We start from the raw sequence: 21508 nt of genomic DNA on the forward strand, positions 1-21508 counted from the left end.
TCTAAGAAAGTTTTTTAAATTACTTTCTTAAAATTTAGTTACAAATTTTACATGCAGAACATATTAAAGAAGCTCAGTAAGGTATTGAGAATGGAAACTGGTTTATCACATGACTTCATCAGATTTCCAAGCATTCACATACAGTATTGAAATTATTGGGTTTGTGATAATAGTTTCTAGAGTTACAGCGCTGGGTAACTATACATGGAATTTCACTTCTCTCTCTGCAGGAAGCAGAACCAATTCAGTCATCAATATTGTATAGGAGTTGGAGAACATTGAAAAATATTCTAAAAGCATTGGTCTCCACCTAGCACAGTGGAATATCTGGTTTGTCAGCAAGTTTTAGGGAGTTGTTTCAACAGTGAGCTGGGGCCATGTCGGGAGTTTAACGTAGTACATCTTTGAAAGCCAAATATAAATCACATTACAAGGCATATTTTAAAGTTGAATATTTGTAACAGTTTGTACAGTGTTGCGATACTGCTAGAACTTCACTTCTCCCTGAATTAATCCATATCAAAAAGGGCGTGATATAACTGAATGAGGTTTGCCTCTGCAAAAGTTAGGTTCTGTAGAGACAAAGGTGATAATGGCCGAATACAGAACCATTGAGGCAGAAGTGAGGTTCATTATTTCCTGCCCTTGCATTATGTTTGGCTTTCAGCATCAATCAGAACATTCTGATGTCAATAGGCCAGAACACACTTTCTACGCTTGTTGTATTTTTCTCATAAGCAGGTAGTTTGCCCAAACAAACTGCAGGGCCATAGAAGTTGTCCGAGCCATGAAAATTGAATTCCTTACTTGCATGAAGCATCTGTTTTATTATGACTCCTTGGCTGAGACCCAGAACCACAAATTCATCAGTGGTCTCATTCTTTAAAATACTTTGAGCATAGTCTTAACAACTCAAGTAATAGATGATGACACTCAATAAAAACTGCAGTTGCTAGAAACTGGAATAAACACTGAAAATGTTCCAAATGTTCTGCAGGTCAGGCAGCATCTGTGGTAGTAGAAATAGTTAATAAGTCTGGACCCATTATTGGAGCAATGACTCAGATCTATTAGCACACTCAAGAATGTCCATATCGTGATCCAGTTAATCCGAAAGGAGATCAATCCTGGCACGTGGCTGACACCACGTGCCAGCCAAGAATGGCTGACTGACTGGTGTGACACGCTAAAACAAAAGCATACTGCAGCTTTCTGCTGACAAAATACAGTCTGCAGGTCAGATGGGCTGTCACCAAGTTCTATTTACAATGGTGTCAAAGAATGCTATGCATACTTTCATCCCAGCTGCCTGTATACATTGCATTTATACCTTGGTTTGCATTTTCTCTTACTGTGCCAATTAATTGTCTGAGAACCGTCAACATTATCTTCTGTAAGTATGGCATTCAAGCTGCTGCCTGAACTCTGGTCTGCTGTTCGCTATTACAGTATTTGGAAACTTCTCATCACCTCCTAAGCTCAGCTGACCTATGCCTGCCAAGAATGAAAGGGTCCTAGATCTCCTTGCTGTCCAGTAGAATATCCTTGTTAGAGCCCTTTAATCAGTCTACATCCATGATCACTGGTACATAGCAATAATCTGTAAATATAGACCCATCAGTGTCAGTTTTCAACATTTTTTCAGTCTAATGCCCTTCCCTTGGACAACATTAGTGGCGTTGAGAGGGGAAACTTGCAGCTTGGGCAACTGCCAGTCTTCTGTTAAAAAAAAACCTTGCCCAGGCTCGCACCCTGAAAACTTTCCAAGGCGCAAATCCATGGTCTATCGAGACTAATGGAGGCCTACACTACACTATTTTTTCAGTCTAAAGAAAAATACTTTGGACAGGTCTAAGCAAATCCAAAACTTAGTGTAGGAGTCATTTATCTATCTGCATTGTATTCTGTGTTGCACATTTATGATGGTAGCCAGTTTCATGAGTGGGGTGCATGGTAAAAGCAAAGGGAGTAAGTTATACAGTACTTTCATGCTTTGTTCATGTAGTTTGCAGCTGGGAACTAATGGATGCCTAATTATGCTTAGGTTTCATCACTTCAACATTGTATGTTTGCTAATTGCTAACAAAGGATCAAATCACTTTGGAACAATCATTATGTCAGCTGAGGGTGCATCATGCAAGTACAACAAATCCATGGGGATGCCAGCAATTGTTTTGGCTGGAATTGGCTGCTACATTGTCAGCAAAAGTTTTTGACATTTATACCAAACAAACATCAGCATTCGGATGTGTCTGTGAAATTAGGAGCACCACAGCCTGGAGCAGCTTGTGGCAAGTAACAACCCTTTGTTGATTCATGCTGTGTGTTTGGGTTTGAAACACAGTTTTGAATGGTCAGCACTGCCTGTCCACTTGGGGGATGAAAGCTGTAAAGTGGTGTTTGCCTGAGTTCGATGCTTCGTTCTGTTCAAATGTTGAAATACTTAAGTTGCCAACAGTTGAATTGACTTGCTGTTGTTTTATTTAGTTTGCAAACTTGGAAATCAACATGATTCAAACTGGAAGCAATGACAATGAAGTCAAGACTAAGAGAGGAATTAAACAAACATGCATTGTTAAAGGTCAGATTGCTGAAGGAAATGAAAATACTTATAAAACCATAGAAATGTTGTAACTGTGTATAAAGCTGATGACTTTCATGATGATGTACTGCACACCTTGAAGGCAGTGCATCAAATGTGCATGCAGCAGGTTCTATTTTGTGCATCTGATACCTCCATGGTAAAACAGAGGCTGATTTGGCTGAACTATGCACAAAACAACAAATATTGAGGGATAAACATGAGTTGCTCCTCATGACGGAGCAGCTTAAGTTGCAAAAAGAAATTGCAGCCAAGGTGGCCAGAATTAAAGTGCTAAGAGCTTCAAGCACTCTGTGTGCTAAACATGCTCCAGCAGGACAGTTCTATGGTGAGAGTTGCAATATTGACATGGAACAGTGAAAATCCAACATACTCAATGTCAATGTGGATACATTTATTCCTCAGATGTCTATGAGCCATGAGTTTGAACCCCAAGGGGTAATTCAGGATGTTCACTCTCAGCTTGTATCAAGAAGACACTCTGAACCTATGCCATATCCAATAGCTTCTGAGGATATTAATTTACAGTGTGGTGACACTCGCATTTCAGATGATAGAAGTGTAAATGCTGCACTGGAGGCCATAAGGAAGTGAAAAGAGTTTAGGGAAGCAACAACGCATTGCATCTCTACCTATAAGATAAATTCAAATCTTTGACGGTGATCCATTGCAGTATCAATCATTTATGAGGGCTAACAAGAATAGCACTGAGGCAAGACTGACGATTATGTGACTGCCATTGCATGAATGAAGTCACCAGAGAAAGGTACTGGTAGTTATGAAGCAGTTTCTTTATTCGACAAAACAAGTTACAGCAGGCATCACATCAAGACAATTTCGATGGAAGGGTCTGGCTGGCCCAATGTGGGGCTCGATATTTTGTGTGTTAAATATCAAAGAACAATTCCATATTTACAATACATCCACAAAAGCTTTCTTTGAAACTACATACAAACTTCACACCTCCCAATTCACACCCGCATCACAGACATCTAAATGAATTTTAATCAGCATTGTCTGGTCTGTGATTCAAAGCTTTTAGGAACCTATTGTTCAGAACTGCATTTAAAGTTAAATGTACAATTTATATTTAGCTTTGAAGTTGCCGGCTGAAGTCATTTGCTAAATGTAAATGTGCTGAACTCAAAAATCGCTCTAATGGTGACCATCTTTATTTTCTCGAACAGTTCACTAGAGGTTACCCTAGAGACCTTGTCAAAAGTTGCTAGTAAGCCAACCCGGAGCAAGGGTAGCCAAAGGCCCAAGCTTTACCACTAGAACATCTTGGTGACGCGCGCAAAATTGCTGCAGCCTACATAGAAAAATGTTCCTTCTTGGCCGCCATGTCAATTCAGAAGTGGTTACAGGTAAGCTTCAAGGTTACAGCTTTTTTTCTTAGAGACTGTTGCAGTGCCATGGAAGACATGCAGGACGCATGACTTGGACATGCCTGCTAATGAGGATTATCGTAAATAAATTGTCCAATAAACTTAGAGGAAAATGGAGATTTTTCCATGCGAGTCTATGAAGTACAAAGAAAGGCACAATCTTAAGTTTACATTCACTGATGTGGTTGATTTTATTGAAAGGTGCATATAAATTGTAACACACCCAGTGTTTCAGATACTGGGTGTCATACACCCAGTGTGTATGATACTTCACCACCAGCAGTAAGGAAAGTGTGAACAGAGCTGGATCACAAACTCATTCTAAAGCTGAAGAAAGCAGCCTTGCTCCTACTATGGCTACCAGAATGAAGGAAAGGGTTTGTCTGTTCTGCCAGGGTGAACATACTTTGGACTCGTGCTCTCAGCTAGATAAAGGGGTTCAAAATGAGGAGATTGCCTTCCTAAAAGAAAATGGTGTCTGCTTTGGTGACTGTGTACAGGACACTTCGGCAAGGAATGCAGGAAGTGTCTTTCATGCAAGGTATGCAGTGGCAAGCATCCCAGCAAACTCCATATTCACTCTGAAGGAAAGAGTGCAGAATCAATCAAACAGCAGCGAATAACACCCTGGTATCTAAAGGCCTTGCCGGGTCTTGTGATCATAATTGTAAACTTCCAGTAATTCCAGTTCAAGTGCAGTCTAAGAGTCACAAAACAGTGGTTGCTTATGTTTTCCTAGATCAAGGAGTACAGCAGATCTCTGTACAGTGAGCCTCATGAACAAGCTTTCTCTTACACACCATGCATCAAAAGAAGGTTGTGAGTAACTATGTCATTTCATGATTGGAAGTGGCTGGCTTAGACAGCGAAGTGAAACGTACTTTGCTGGGTTGGACTGTTAATGGACCATTGAAAGGAGACCATGGAGGCAGAAGAGACTACACTGGCCAGCGCTGACAGTTAATGGGATTTCAGTTTTGCATTTGGATGAGCTTTGGCAGCAGCAATTCAAGACACGTTTTCCTGAATGCAGTCAAGAGAAACATCCTAGATTGTCACGTCCAATTACGCTTAACTTACTTTTGGGAATGCTTAAGTTTCATCGTTTCAAGAGTTTATGTTTGCTAATCGCTAATAAAAGATCAAATACATTTCTTGAACTTTTGAACAATCATTATTGGAACTGAGGGTGCATCATGCAAGAATAACAAGTCCGTGGGATCAGCAGCAATTATTTTGGTTAGAATTGGCCGCTACACTTTAGATTGTGATTTAATTTTAAACTATTGGTGTAGCTGAATTACTTCCAAAGAGCAGGCCAATAAAACAACCGGTCCGACAGGGCAGCTAAACAGGCATTCAAATCTTAATAGTGCAAAGTGCAAAGATTCTTTGGATCTCAAATGTATACTCTATGTATCAGTTTTTCATAATTTGGAGAACTGTACAACTATGTCTAATGTAATTAGTATGCATCAAGTTTGAAGAAAACCATTTTGCTATTACTATCATGGATGTCTAATGAGACTGCAGATGAGATGGTATTACATGTTGTTTTCCAATGTACACGAATTCACTATCATTATATTAATAAGGAAGACTAATTAATGCTTGGGATGGTTATATAGCATCAAAAAGTTTCAATTACCTAACTAGCCACAGGCAATTCCTGTATTGAGGTGTGGATTTGCATTCATAGAAAATAATCTGTATCATGATTTTCTGTATTGCTAAACCACATCATCTGCACACACATTAAGAAAACTAAGTTGAAAAAGAATGAAGTTTGAGCTAATTGTTTTTTTGCCCCTACAACATTCTGTGAAAGCATTTTATTCTGTATCTCAATTTTTTTGAGTAGTGTTTTGTAATTTCTGTAAGAGCAAATTTCCGCGCGCATGTATTTTTTTAATTCTCCTGTTGTCAAAATCTGATCATTATACATCATCTGATCTCCACTCAGAAGGTATCTATAAAATATTTCATAATTATCCTGAGTTAGGATACTGAGTTCATGAATACAAATGAAGAAAGCAACTAACATTTTTCCTTTACAAACAAAAAAAAACCCTGGTGCTCTTTAAAAACGAGTTTACGAAGTCATTTTTCCATCAAAAATCACAACAGTATACAATAGTCTAAATGCTAAATGTTTTACTGAATATTCCAATCTCGAAAGTGTTTGTCAGTAATTTGAGTAACAAACAAATAAATCAACTAAGACTAAAATTTAAACAAATAATTACTTTAAAATTTTTAACTTAAAATTAAAGTCTGGATCCTTGATTGGGAATCTTAGATTATTTTTGCAGCACAATACAGTTCCAAACTGAAAACCTGCCTTTGACTAATTCTAGGTCAATGCTGTTTGCTTCTGATTTGTCTGTGGATTGTAACCTGTTTTGGAAGAGTCTTTTCCCACCATATAAAGAACTTCTTTAAAAAATTGCTTCTTTATCAACATGATTTTAATGAGACATGGTCTTGGAAGGAAGAAAGGAATCCTATCCTTAGACTGCCATCTAGTGAAAAAAAGATACAAGCCATTGAATAATAAAGTCCATACATTCTATACTAAAAATTCAATGGAATGTTAACACAATTTCCCATTCCACCTACTAAGTTAATATAATTTGGAGCAATTTGCAAGGAAATTGGGCACTAATAATTTTAATCACAACAGCAACAAAACTAGAAGAAATTGCTGATTAACTTCTTCCCACTTATTCTTTTTTGTGCATTAATTGTGCCAAGATCACCACCACTGTATTCTTAAGATGCTGCCTCGTCTGGTCAACAAGGTTCCTTTAACAACCTTTTTCTGGAAGTTTGGAGGTGATTCCCAACTGATAGTCCGTACTATCTGAATGGCAAATTGTTTTCGATTGAACGAGAAAGCAGCCCTGAATTGCCAGGGGCGGGACGGAGTTTAAAATCAGGATGTGCAATTTGACCATTAGATGTACTCTGTATCAGACCACAGAACAGTCTCACAAATAGCTGGTAATTTCTCTCCCCCCTTCTCTTTTTTCATCCCCTCCATTCTGTTCCCCTGCACATTCCTTCTCATCTGCCCATTATCTGCTCATGATGCCCCTCCTCCATGGCCCACTGTCCTGTCCAATCCCCCTCACCTGCCAGCTTGTAGTGCATACCCCTCCCTCCAATTTCTGATGCCAGCTTCTTCCCTCCTCTTCTCCATCAGTCCAAAGAACAGGGACCATTTTCTCCTCTCCACAGATGCTGCCCAACTTGCACTTTCTCCAGAACTTTGAGTTTCTCAAGATTTCCAGAATCTCTATGTTTTGGACACAATTTCTCTTTTCAGGGTAGGCAGAAAATGCAAATCAGATATTAACCATCTAAATCCAATAGCTTATAAAAACTCTACTGGCAAACATCCCATACTAGATTCCACGCCCCATCATTCTTTTTTCATTAAACTCATAGTTCCAACTTTTATTTTTCTGTTAACCATACCTTCCCCGATTCATAAATGTATTCTTATACAGTGTTTGCTCCCGACAGTTATTAAAGCTTACCTGCAAAGATATAGTACTGTGTAATTAATTTAGTTCTTTAACAGCCTATTGAAGCAAAGTGTCAACACATCCCATAAACACGAATTCTGGAAGGTTTAAAGCTCTCTAAATAAATGAAATAAGCTTTTATTTTAAAAACTGCTTTAATATTAATACTGGTAAAAATCTCAAATTTTACAACCTGAACCATACAAACAGTCTTGTGGTAAATATATTAGAAAATGGAGATTGAAATACACAACTACAGTGCTGAAATTTACACATTTCCATTTGATACCGTGTCATACAATTAGTTTCAAAATGGCAATCAAATCAAATCACATTTGAGGCAGCAAATGTTATGTGTAACACTGATTTGATCCAAATGGTAACACTGGAGGTCAGAATTCCAATCAATCCTCTTGCCGGGTAGAGATACGTGCCCTCTACGACACCAAGTTAATTGATTACCTACACACTAGCTATAGGGTAAATACCCTTCGGCCACATCAGTGGGAAAGGAAACAGTTAATGCATCAGGTGGAAGACCATTCATTGTAACTGGGAAGGAGACTCAAACTCTTAAAACTGCAAGGAGGGTGGGAGAGGGTAATGCTTCCAATAGGATACAACCTGTGTGACTCTGGGGTCATCTGTATTCTTTCCCTAATGGTTAATAAATTTTACATCACATCACCATTCAAATATACAGTAAAGGTTATATTTCAAGAACACACGAGGTTCTGCAAATCAAAACTTTGAGCAACACATTCAGTGTCAGAGGAACTCAGCAGGTGAGATAGCATCTATGGAGGGGAATAAACAGTCAATGTATTGGGCCAAGAATGTTCACCAGGACTGGAGAGGAAGGGGGCAGAAGCCAGCATATGGTGTGAGGATGGGGAGGACAAGCTGGCAGATGATAGGTGAAACCAGGTGAGAAGAAAGGTGGGTGGATGGGGGAAAGGGGAATGAAATGAGGAGCTGGGAGGTGATAGGTGGAAGAGGTAAAGGACTGTAGAGGGAATAACAGAGCAGACAATAGAAGTGGGGGGGGGGCACCAGAGGGAGGTGATGGAAGAATGAGGAGTGAGACGGGAACTAGAATTGGGAATGGAAAAGGGAGAAGGGGAATAAATTAACAGTAATATAAAAATCAGTTCTAATAACTAAATAATTTAGTCTTCAATCTATGTCAGGTCTCAGCAATGTCATGGAGGTCACACTGGATACACCAAGCCTCTGGATGCATTCAAGAGAGAGTTAGAGCTCTTATAGATAGCGGAGTCAAGGGATATGGGGAGAGGGCAGGAACGGGGTACTGATTGTGTATGATCAGCCATGATCACAGTGAATGGTGGTGCTAGCTAGAAGGGCCAAATGGCCTACTCCTGCACCTACTGTCTATTGATACAGTAGGTGAACCTAACAGTCTCGCAGGTGAAGTGTCACCTCACATACAAGGAACATTTGGAGACCACTGAGGGAGGAGATGTAGCACCTGTCCCACTTGAAGGGATAAGCACCAGGAGGAAGATCAGTGGAGGATGGTTGGGGGGGGGGGGAGGGAGAGAAATATATTTAGTGGTATCTGCATTGTAAATGGTGGAACTTATGGAGAGTGATGTGTGGATACAAAGGCTTGTGAAGCGTTAGGCATGGACAAGGAGAATCCTATCTCTTATGGAAACAGGGAGATGGGGTGAGGGCAGACATGCGGGAAATGTATGAAATGTTGGGCAAGGGCTACATTAATGGCGGTGGAAGAGAAGAGAAACACCATTCTTTGAAGAATGGGGACATCTCAGATGTTCTAGAATGGAAAGCCCCATCCTGAGAACAGATGCAGTGGAGACAGGGAATTGAAATAATAGGAAAAACAGTTTTATAAATGATAAGTGAGGAGAGGACGCAGTCATTAATGTCACATAGAAAGAGTTGAGAGCATTGAAAAATATTCTAAAAGCACTTGTCTTTTCCTGGCACCGTGGCATATATGGGTTGCCAGCAAGTTTTAGGAAGTGTATAAATTTTTTCAGTGAATGGGGGGGCCATGTCCGGAGATTAATCATAATTAATCACAAATGTATTTTTTGAAAGCAAAAGATAGATTTGGAGGGTTTTTAAAAAAAATTTGCCTGATGAATATTTGTAACATTAACCCAAAAACCCCCCATCCTCTCAAAATTAATCTTTTCTAAAACCAAGATGAATTATTTTAATCTTTCCTTTAAAGCAGTTACTAAATGAGAAGTCGTCATATAGAAAGAACATGCCAAAAATTGTTGTAAATGACCTGCTACAATGCAATTGTTCCTCCCGCCTGATGTAATATTAAGTACAAGTAGAAAGCCATTTAATAAAAGTTTATTGTAGAAACAAAATAATAGTATCACAATGCAAATAAATGAACGTGCATCAGTTATTACCAAAAGCAGTTTTCTTTCCTAAAATAGATCAAAAATCAGTTTCTGCGAACACAAGTCCAATCAAGCATCATAGCTTCAGCAGCTTGAGGTGGCCCAGGATTTTGTTATATCTGAGGCTGAAAGACCTTTGAGGTCTTGCATCTTTGTTGACATAGAGGACCTAAAAAAATTCTCACAGCTAAAGAATAATGTCTTAAAGGGGATCTAGAGTTTAAAAAAAACAATAATAGTGCTTTCAAACAGCAAAAATAACATACCCTGTATGGCACAAAATATGAAGTTTAAATAAATTTTGAACACGTCTTTTAATACAAATTCACAGTACAGTAGTGTAAGCTGCACAGTGGTGCTTTACACAGTTGCCAAGAATTCTGAAGGCAGCGTTAAGTTACATCCATGTGAAAGGCAATATCAACTAATTATCCAAGTATCCATTCTTTCATGTCTGCTTTTAATGTATCTATTAAGATATTTCATATTTACTTTTATTCAGCAACCATAAAACAATTAAAGATGCACACTTTTAATGTATATAAATGTTATGATTATGGTTTGCATTTTAACTTTCATTCTGTAGGTTATAAATACATAAATATACCATCATTCTGATTGGCAACTGGTTAGATCACATTTCAGTCATTTCATGTTTGCACATAGACTTTCAACTGTTTTGTGCATCACTACAATAACATTTCCAAACACTGAAGTGATCAGAAGTTATTTGTTTCATCACGATGGAGCACTTGTGTAGATATATTCATACATTCTACGTATTCTATATTTATCTTAATGTAAATATAGTACTTATAGTAGAATATTGGACCATATTCTAAATACTGATATAAAAGCACTGAGGGTTAAAGCCACCTTCAATCTTGTAATAAAGGCTTCAGTTGCACTCCAAAGTTTTTAAGTGAGACACTCAAATATCAGCTTAAATTCTCAGCCGAATTGTCATACACAGTCACATTGCAACAAGGAATTGGTCCTGCTATTTCAACAATAACGTGAATGAACTTTCCATCAGCCTATTACGTAGTGATCTGAGTTCTGACCATAATGAAATCAAATGATCTTCATACCCTCTGGATTGAAGTAGGCTGTGTGAATGTGGAAAACAGAATGCACAGAAAACTAATAAAGCAGAACCATCCTCCCCATTACAGAGAGTGAGCTTCCACCATCCAACAATAGAACTGAAAATACTTGTCAATTGCAAGAAATACCAGAAGGCTATTAATTGCTTTCAGTGGTGATATAGTGGCATTGCTTCAAAATAGAACTTAAATCCACAAAATAAATTCCTGTCAATGATTATTTCATAAAGAATAATGCCAAAGGAAAAGTCCTGCATCAAAAATGTAAAAAGACACCAATGCATCTAATATGTAAAACAAGTTCCCACTTTGGCAAATCAATAACAATTATATAACGGCAACTGCCCAACAACTATAGGCAGCTTTCCAAACACTGCTTGATAAAGTTCTGAGATTGCTGTTCTCCAAACTCCCCTCAGCATGGAAACTTTATTATGCATAGTCAAGGTAGACCTGAACTGATTCAATTTATGGCAAAACTGAGATAGGTTTAAATTACATCGGCCATAATCCTTGATTGGAATAAAACATGTAGAAGATATATCAAATTGGAACTAACTTTATTTTGTTATATTTTAGAAGCTTTACATGCAGTTAGAAAAAGGGACACTAAAGACAATAATTTGTCCAGAAAATTTGGTATCTTCAGAATTCTAGATTTCGAATTACATTTGGGACAATCTCTATATAATAATTTCATTATGTAACACATCAAACCAAAATTAGGAAATCCTAACTCGTAACACATTGTTCTACATACATATTTGGATATTCTAACATCATTTTCCAATCTATATTGTATATAGTTTCAGACAGATGCCTGCAAGTTCAGAAATCACCCCAACTTTCACTGCTACAAACAAGAGGCTTTGTACTTTGCAATGCAACCTTCAATATGACCATCAAATTTCACAAGGATAAGGGCTGTGTGAAAATTGTGAATGTTTACTATTTCTTCATTGCTGGTAAGACTCAAATTTAACTCCCTTATCAATTCTCAGCATTTAAATGTTAAAATTGTGCAACATTTCAAGTTCTGGAATAACTTAATAGAGAAAAGGAATGGTGTTTACCTACATCAGGGAATTAATTGTCATGTTGAAAGTAAAAGGAAATTGAGTCCAACACAAACCAGCATTCCCAAGAGGGATAAATTTTCAGAGATCCCATTTTAACGTCAAGTAGAATTTTCTTCCAAGTTGTTAAGATTATATATTTATGCAAGTAGCCCAACATTGATAAAGTAGAAATATTTCTAATTCACATGAAGACTGTATTTGGCTGGATTGCAATAACCTTCAATGCCTCTGTATACACAATGCATGACCATTTTGCTGAGACACTCATAGAACTGTATACCCAACATGCATCACTATTTCAAAAAGTGAATCCAAAACCTAGTTTACGCAGATTAAACACTTTAGGAGAAATATTAGCATTCTTAAAGACAGCCGTACCAACAATTATTCTCGAAGATAAATGTTATTTTAAAATTTTGTTCACAAATGCTTAATGCATTTCTATAGCTCCAGTACCAAGATATAGGCTATTGTGAATGGATTGCTTCCATTCTCTTTTACATTGTGACAGATTACTAAATTCGCTCAATCATCTTCCAAAAAAAGAAAATGGATGATGGAGTAATCGAATAGATACAGCATTATTTTCCCAGCTCTGTGGTTAGAAAGTTAAATGATGAGTAGTGATAGAATTTAAATTCACAAATGCAATGTATTCAGATAAAAGCTGACATTCTTTATCCACTTCTAGCTCAAATGCCAATGATCACAATGCAACCAACAGGTTACATGACACAGCTCATCAAAGTGAAGGAAGTTACACCATTAGGATAATTAAAATAACCCCTGTGAGTGTCCACTACAAGGCAGCCAATACTCCAAGCATTAGCTTGCTTGACTGAAACCAAAATTTGATTAAGTAAATTAGAAATCTGCATTGCTTTTAACAAAGTGATTACATAAAATTATGGATTGAGATTGAATCAAATTTTACACATCCTGCTGAATCTCGTGTTGCAGTTTAAAAATGTAATCTAAAACTTTTCTTGCGGTCTCAATTTGTCAAGACAGCACCTGAAACAAAGTTCAATCATGATAAATACTGAATAACAATGTTGGAGCTACCTTGTTTTATAACTTCTTCTTGATAGACATGTGACCTAATCCTTTAAACCAGCACAAGTACCATCTAATCATTTATTCTCTGATTGTATTAAATGGTCAAGCACATTTTTAAAAATATGACAAACATTGCCAGGAAACCAAACAAAACGATTTCCAAGAAAAGAACATGGTTTATTGTATCCTAAGCCAACAAAAGGTATGAACATATCAAAAGGTTGGGTAAGAAGTTGCTCTTTCTTATTTTGTTTCTTTGGATTGCTATAGCAACTTACCAATACATAGGAAAGAAAAAAATAGTGTGGTATGATTTATCTTCTAAGGCATGCTGGTACAACACAATGGGGTACTGTCTTGTCATTGTCAGCTAAACTAACAACTTTCCAAACATCATGCACAAATAATTTAATTCAAGCAAACTTGTGATTAGAGACTGATCAGGTTGCAAATTTTTACTGTTGGGTACACATTTGTGCATGATATTTAGAATCCAGTTATTGCAATTAATAGCAGACTAGAAGAGTGGATATAAGGACGTGCAGAAACAGAACTCTCAGGAAAAGTTGTGCAGTGATAGCCTGAAGACATCGTTGGTGCAGATCCAAGATTCATTGATGTTTTTCAGTAAAAATACCTGGTGGAATCCCATGACTGGGTCTTCATCAACCTAAAGTGAGAACAAAACAAATTTAGATCCTGAATATGAAAGGATTTTCTTTTGATCTGTTATTTTTGCATACACAAAATATGAATAGCTGAAATGGTTAATGGCAAAATCCATGGGTTCTTTAAAGTTCCTGGAAACTAGTTATTCCAAATTCCAGGCTTCTCAAGTTGGCGCAAGGAAACAGAATACTACTGTCTACAGTCAGAGACATCTCTTAACTACTATTCTCAACGGTGGCATGAAAGAGTTCATTGAGAAGGAGATATCGACAAGACCAAATGGAATAACCTTTTCCAAGCTAAGCCACCACCTCAGCTGCACAAAACAGAAAAATATGGTTACCATGATCTCAAAACCACAGCCCACAAAAATATTATAATGCTGTGGAAGCCTGAAGCTCCATTTAAACTTTTAACATTCCTATCACCCACCAGAATTAAAACAAAGATTCTGTAGCCACAAAGCATTTCAATGGTTAGTTTTAGGTTAATTCCATATTAGTTAATTCTATATTATGGAATCTACATGCAACAGGTAATATCAAGACTGATACTAAGTCAAAAGATTTCACAGAATAGATTTTGACTAAAATGTAGATTTGCTCAACAGCCATTACAAGGACTGCAATCAAAGCTGGAGTTACTTAATATTTAGACTCACAAAACAATTTGATCACTCTTGGATTTTCATGTTGAGCAAGATTTAACATATTTTGTCTCCCAGTTGTCAAAATGTCAGACCAATGTTCAGTCAGCTTCTGATATATCGAAACATCAAGTCAGCAAAAGATATCATTATGAAAGGGCTTAAATCAATTCCTTCTTGCAGTTGGCTTCCACTACAAGGTACTTCATCATGAATCATGAAAATACCATACATGGTTCTGTTCTTTTCAGTACTGTTTACACTCCAATGGAGATTCCCAAGTTAACTGGCTGATATGATAGTGAACTGAAATGCAACTCAATCTTACCAAAAACAATCCATAATATTAGAAACTACTCAAAGGCTGAATTAGATAATGCCAAAAGGGTCTAATTTTTTTGCCAGGGGTGGGATTGTTGCTCGCTGCCAGTTACGCTGGGGTGGTACTTTGCGGTTAAGTTTATCTGTCATTCATTCTTTGGGGCACTTCTGTTTTTGTGGATGTTTGGGAAGAAAAAGCATTTCATGGTGTATATTGTATACATTTCTTTTTTTGTAATTTATTTTTCATTGAAATTCATCATTCAAACATTTCCATAAGATGTATTTCAGATACTGTATATATATATATCATATATTCATGTTTGCCACAAATCTCCACATAGTATTTATCTGAGGTATACACTTATAGAAAAGAAAGAACAAACAAAAGGAAAACTATGTACGAGTAGGAAGTGATCTTTTTTTAAACAACATAATCATTGATTTGTGAGAATAAAATCAGGCCTACAGGGTGTAATGTAGTTAAACCATTTTTCCCAGTATGAATGAAATTGTTCCAATTTATGATTGACAGATGCTGTTATCTTCTCCATTCTGTAAATGTCCATTGTAATTTCCATCTATGTGTTAAAAATTGGGCTCTCCTGTGATAACCTTTTCCTGGTAAGAATCTTTTTACCAGTCACCAGCAGTATATTCATTTAATATTTATCTCTTTTCAACCATTCTTGAGGTATATAGCTAAAATATATGGTCTTACTTTCTAAGGGTATTTCACATTTTAAAATGTCTTATAGGGCATTGTGTATCTCATTCCAATAGTCTTTGATAACGGGGCAATCCAGGAAAATACGGTAATGGTTTGCATTTTGATTTCCACAATTTCTTCACCAAACAGGGAGGTTACTATCATAATGGGATTTCTGAGAGGGTGTAATAAAATATCTTATCAAGTTTTTCCATCCAAACTCCCTCCATTTCTGTGAACTGGTACACTTCCATTGATACCTCCATATTATTATCCATTCTTCTTCAGATATAGTGATCCCTCCTTTCTTCTCCCATTTTGTTTTAATATTTGACAGACCCTTATACACGCTTGAAAAGATTCTACTACCATTATCTGAATAATATGCTTTTCTAAACGGTTCTATCAAACATGTACTTGCTTCGGTTACATTTTTCACCCTATTAACATAATGTCGCATCTACAAATACCAATAAAAATCTTGTTTTTCAAATAAGTATTTCTCTTTAAGCATTTCAAAACTGAACAGTATTCCTTCTTTCATTATATTGCATAGAACTGTTATTCCTTTAGCTGTCCAGTCCTTAAATCTAGCATCCAGTTTATTCAGCATAAAATCCAAGTCATATGCACACCATTTAAGAATTACAGTATCTCCCTCTAGTTTATATCATTTTATAATAGTTTTCCATATTTTAAGAGTCCATTTCACCCATGGGTTATCAATAGTATCTATGTAACTTTGTAGGTTGTTATCAGCCAAAATTGCCTGTATGGGGATGGAAGGTATCTTCTCAATGTTTTTCCATGTTGCACCAACATATCACAGCTCTCATCCGTGCTGCAAAATAATAATCTCAAAGAGAAGGTAGGCCCCAACCCCCTTTTCCTTGGCTAATTGCAGAATTTTGAGACTAACTCTAGGTCTTTTACCTTGCCATATATACCTTGATAACATTTTGTGCCATTCATTGAATTGATTTTGGTTCATCTCTATTGGTAGGGTCTGAAAGAGATATAATAGTCTGGGCAATATATTCATTTAATGGATTCAATCCTTGAACTGAGACTAAATAAAGGAATTGGATTCCATCTTGTTATGGTCTTCCTTAATTTTTTTTATATATAGGCAAATAATTGCATTCTGATAATTTTGCCAAATCTTTTATAGACAATAGACAATAGGTGCAGAAGTAGACCATTCGGCCCTTCGAGCCTGCACCGCCATTTTGAGATCATGGCTGATCAATTACTATCAATACCCGGTTCCTGTCTTGTCCCCATATCCCTTGATTCCCCTATCCATAAGATACCTATCTAGCTCCTTCTTGAAAGCATCCAGAGAATTGGCCTCCACTACCTTCCGAGGCAGTGCATTCCAGACCCCCACAACTCTCTGGGAGAAGAAGTTTTTCCTTAACTCTGTCCTAAATGACCTACCCCTTATTCTCAAACCATGCCCTCTGGTACTGGACTCTCCCAGCATCTGGAACATATTTCCTGCCTCTATCTTGTCCAATTCCTTAATAATCTTATATGTTTCAATCAGATCCCCTCTCAATCTCCTTAATTCCAGCGTGTACAAGCCCAGTCTCTCTAACCTCTCTGCGTAAGACAGTCCAGACATCCCAGGAATTAACCTCATCAATCTACGCTGCACTTCCTCTACAGCCAGGATGTCCTTCCTTAACCCTGGAGACCAAAACTGTACACAATACCCCAGGTGTGGTCTCACCAGGGCTCTGTACAAATGCAAGAGGATTTCCTTGCTCTTGTACTCAATTCCCTTTGTAATAAAGGCCAACATTCCATTAGCCTTCTTCACTACCTGCTGCACTTGCTCATTCACCTTCAGTGACTGATGAACAAGGACTCCGAGATCTCTTTGTATTTCTCCCTTACCCAACTCTACACCATTCAGATAATAATCTGCCTTCCTGTTCTTACTCCCAAAGTGGATAACCTCACACTTATTCACATTAAACGCCATCTGCCAAGTATCTGCCCACTCACCCAGCCTATCCAAGTCACCCTGAATTCTCCTAACATCCTCATCACATGTCACACTGCCACCCAGCTTAGTATCATCAGCAAATTTGCTGATGTTATTTTCTATGCCTTCATCCAAATCGTTAACGTAAATGGTAAACAGCTGTGGTCCCAATACCGAGCCCTGTGGCACCCCACTAGTCACCACCTGCCATTCCGAGAAACACCCATTCACTGCTACCCTTTGCTTTCTATCCACCAACCAGTTTTCTATCCATGTCAATGCCTTCCCCCCGATGCCCTGAGCTTTGATTTTACCCATCAATCTTCTATGTGGGACCTTATCAAATGCCTTCTGAAAATCGAGGTACACTACATCCACTGGATCTCCCCCGTCTAACTTCCTGGTTACATCCTCGAAAAACTCCAACAGATTAGTCAAGCATGATTTACCCTTGGTAAATCCATGCTGGCTCTGCCCAATCCTATCACTGCTATCTAGATATGCCACTATTTCATCCTTAATAATGGACTCTAGAATCTTCCCCACCACCGATGTCAGGCTGACAGGACGATAGTTCTCTGTTTTCTCCCTCCCTCCTTTCTTAAAAAGTGGGATAACATTAGCCATTCTCCAATCCTCAAGAACTGATCCTGAATCTAAGGAACATTGGAAAATGATTACCAATGCATCTGCAATTTCCAGGGCCACCTCCTTTAGTACCCTAGGGTGCAGACCATCTGGACCTGGGGATTTGTCAGCCTTCAGTCTCATCAGTCTTCTCATCACCGTTTCCTTCCGAATGTCAATCTGTTTCATTTCCTCTGTTACCCTATGTCCTTGGCCCATCCATACATCTGGGAGATTGCTTGTGTCTTCCTTAGTGAAAACAGATCTAAAGTACTCATTAAATTCTTCTGTCATTTCTCTGTTTCCCATAACAATTTCACCCAATTCATTCTTCAAGGGCCCAACATTGTTCTTAACTATCTTCTTTCTCTTCACATACCTAAAAAAGCTTTTGCTATCTTCCTTTATATTCCCGGCTAGCTTGTGTTCATACCTCATTTTTTCTCCCCGTATTGTCTTTTTAGTTAAGTTCTGTTGTTCCTTAAAAACTTCCCAATCATCTGTCCTCCCACTCACCTTAGCTCTGTCATATTTCCTTTTTTTTTTAATGCTATGCAATCTCTGACTTTCTTTGTCAACCACTGTGGCCCCTTTCCCCCCTTTGAATCCTTCCTTCTCTGGGGGATGAACTGCTTTTGCACCTTGTGCATTATTCCCAAGAATACCTGCCATTGCTGTTCCACTGTCTTTTCTGCTAGGCTATCCGTCCAGTCAACTTTGGCCAGCTCCTCCCTCATGGCTCCATAGTTTCCCCTGTTCATCTGCAACACTGACACCTCCGATCTGCCCTTATCCTTCTCAAATTGCAGATAAAAGCTTATCATATTATGATCACTACCTCCTAATGGCTCCTTTACTGCAAGATCGCTTATCAAATCCTGTTCATTACATAACACTAGATCCAGAATAGTTTTGTCCCTGGTCGGCTCTCGTACAAGCTGTTCCAAGAATGCATCCCGTAGGCACTCTACAAACTCCCTATCCTGTGGTCCAGCACCAACCTGATTCTCCCAGTTCACCTGCATGTTGAAACCACTCATAACTACTGCGACATTACCTTTGCCACATGCCAATGTTAACTCCCTATTCAACTTGCACCCAATATCCATGCTACTGTTTGGTGGCCTGTAGACAACACCCATTTGGGTCCTTTTGCCCTTACTGTTCCTCAGTTCTATCCACACAGACTCTACTTCTCCTGACCCTATGTCCCCCCCTTGCAAAGGACTGAATCTCATTCCTCACCAACAGGGCCACCCCACCCCCTCTGCCTACATTTCTGTCCCTACGATAGCACGTATACCCTTGTACATTCATTTCCCAGGTCTGATCTCCCTGCAGCCATGATGCCCAAATATTTGAAAGACTGTTAGCCATGCCAAGGGATATCTACTTTCAATCTCTCTTGATGGGCTATAGTTGTAGAACAGTAATTAGGTTTTATCTATGTTGATCTTATATCCTGATAATTGACCATATTGTTCAAAGGATTGCTTCGATGTAGGTAAAGAGTATGTTGGTTGCCCTAGATAGATCAAAATGTCATCCGCGTAACAGGCCAATTGATGCTCTGTCCCTTTAATAGTAATTCCCCTGATATCTTTGTTTTGTCTGATGTATTGAGCTAGTGGTTCCAGATATAATGCGAAGAGTAGTGGTGACCATGCACAACCCTGTCTTGAGCCCCTTTCTAGGGTAAAACTATTTGATAAATATCCATTGATTTTAATCCTAACAGTGGGATTGTCATATAATGCCTGTATAGTTTTAATAATTGTCATGTAAACCAAATCTATGTAAAACTCTGTAAAGAAAATTCCAATTAACCAAATCAAATGCCTTTTCAGTGTCCACGCCTATCACTAATGCTTTAATTTTATTTTAGAGTCCTTTTTATATTGTCTTGTGTTTGGCGATGTATAAAACCTGTCTGATCATTATGTATCAGTGTGGGTAGAAACTCTTCTAATCGTTTGGCCATGATGGAGGTAAATAATCTATAATCTACATTAAGAACAGATATTGGTCTAAATGACCCACATTCCATTTTATCCTTGCCTTCTTTCAGTGTAGCTGAGATTATCACCTCCTTCCAGCTGGGTGGCGTTTGTGCCTTTTTTAGAGCCCAGTTCAGCGTGGGGAGTAAAACAGGAATTAACTCATTTTTAAATTATTTATACCACACTGCCATATACCCATCTGATCCTGGTGACTTGCTTAATTTAAGCCTACTAATTGCAGTTTTTAGTTCAGCTTCAGTTATGTCAGCAGTCATCGTTCTATTTTGTTCTTCATTTAAAGTGCGTAACTCTAGAGAATTCAGGTAGGTGTCAATTTGGGCTCTGCTTACCCCTGGAACTTCAGAATATAAAGGTTTGTAAAACACTTCAAAAGCTTCCTGAATTTCACTTAGCTTATTTTTTTTTAAATCACTTTTGTTCTTGGATCCCTAATTCTATTAATTGTACTTTCTGCTAATTTTTTTTCAGTTTCCACACCAGTATTTTCATAGATTTAGATCCAGTTTGGTTCAAAAACATTACATTTTTCCTGATTTCCTGTGTAGCCAAACTATTGATTTTGTTCCTAATTTTTAAAATTTCCTCTAATGTATCCTTCGCCAAACTCAATTTGTTTATTTTCCTAGTTCCTTCAGCTTGTTTTGTAATTCCTCTGTTTTATTCCTTATATGAAGATATCGCTACAATTTTCCCTCTTAAGACAGCCTTCAGAGTATCCCATAGAATGGGAGTTGAAACTTCTCCATTATTGTTGAATTCTAAGTAAAGACCAATTTCTTTTTTAATTTGTTCCTTAAAATAGGGATCATTGAGCAGACTTGAATTTAGTTTCCATATAGTAGCTTTTCCAAATGTTATGAAATAGTCTATTCTTGTATATAAAGAATGGGGAGCAGAATAGTGAGTGTAATCCCTTCTGTTGGGGAAGAAGGTCTCTTCATATATCAATTAGACCAACATCCTCAAAGGGTGTTAACTTTCTTATGTAATGACTTAGTTTCATAGGTTTTTCTACTGGAAGAGTCTAACTTTGGTTGTACCGTAGATGCCGGATTATAAGCCGCTACTTTTTTCCCACGCTTTGAACAGCTTTGAACACTGCGGCCTTTACTTCGGTGCGGCTAATGCATGGTTTTTTTTTCATGCCGCCGAAAACATTTTGCCTCGTAACAGTAGACCAATAAAATTGATGAGTAGTTCACAGAGGTCCAATGAAATTGTACAATAAATCAAGCGCACTTTCACAATTAAATTATTGTAAATCAGTCATTTGTACTCACCCACATCAACATGGAAAACACTCGAAGAAAAGCATTGTGCTGCCTTTATGGCAGTTATTTAGCTTAT

The 21508-nt window shown here is 37.8% G+C and overlaps 1 protein-coding gene across 4 annotated transcripts in view; it reads right to left on the reverse strand.

Annotated features, from left to right (window-relative positions):
• Window positions 1-11580: 11580 nt before the first annotated feature.
• nutf2 (nuclear transport factor 2) overlaps window positions 11581-21508 on the reverse strand; it is a 45880-nt gene continuing 35952 nt past the window's right edge. For all 4 annotated transcript variants that reach the window (XM_073069894.1, XM_073069898.1, XM_073069896.1 and 1 more), the window contains exon 5: window positions 11581-13845. In XM_073069894.1, the coding sequence (XP_072925995.1) occupies window positions 13732-13845 (114 nt within the window). In that variant the 3' untranslated portion in view covers window positions 11581-13731. The remainder of the gene's footprint in view (window positions 13846-21508) is intronic.

The sequence above is a fragment of the Hemitrygon akajei genome, chromosome 17, assembly GCF_048418815.1.
Source record: "Hemitrygon akajei chromosome 17, sHemAka1.3, whole genome shotgun sequence".
Taxonomy (NCBI): domain Eukaryota; kingdom Metazoa; phylum Chordata; class Chondrichthyes; order Myliobatiformes; family Dasyatidae; genus Hemitrygon; species Hemitrygon akajei.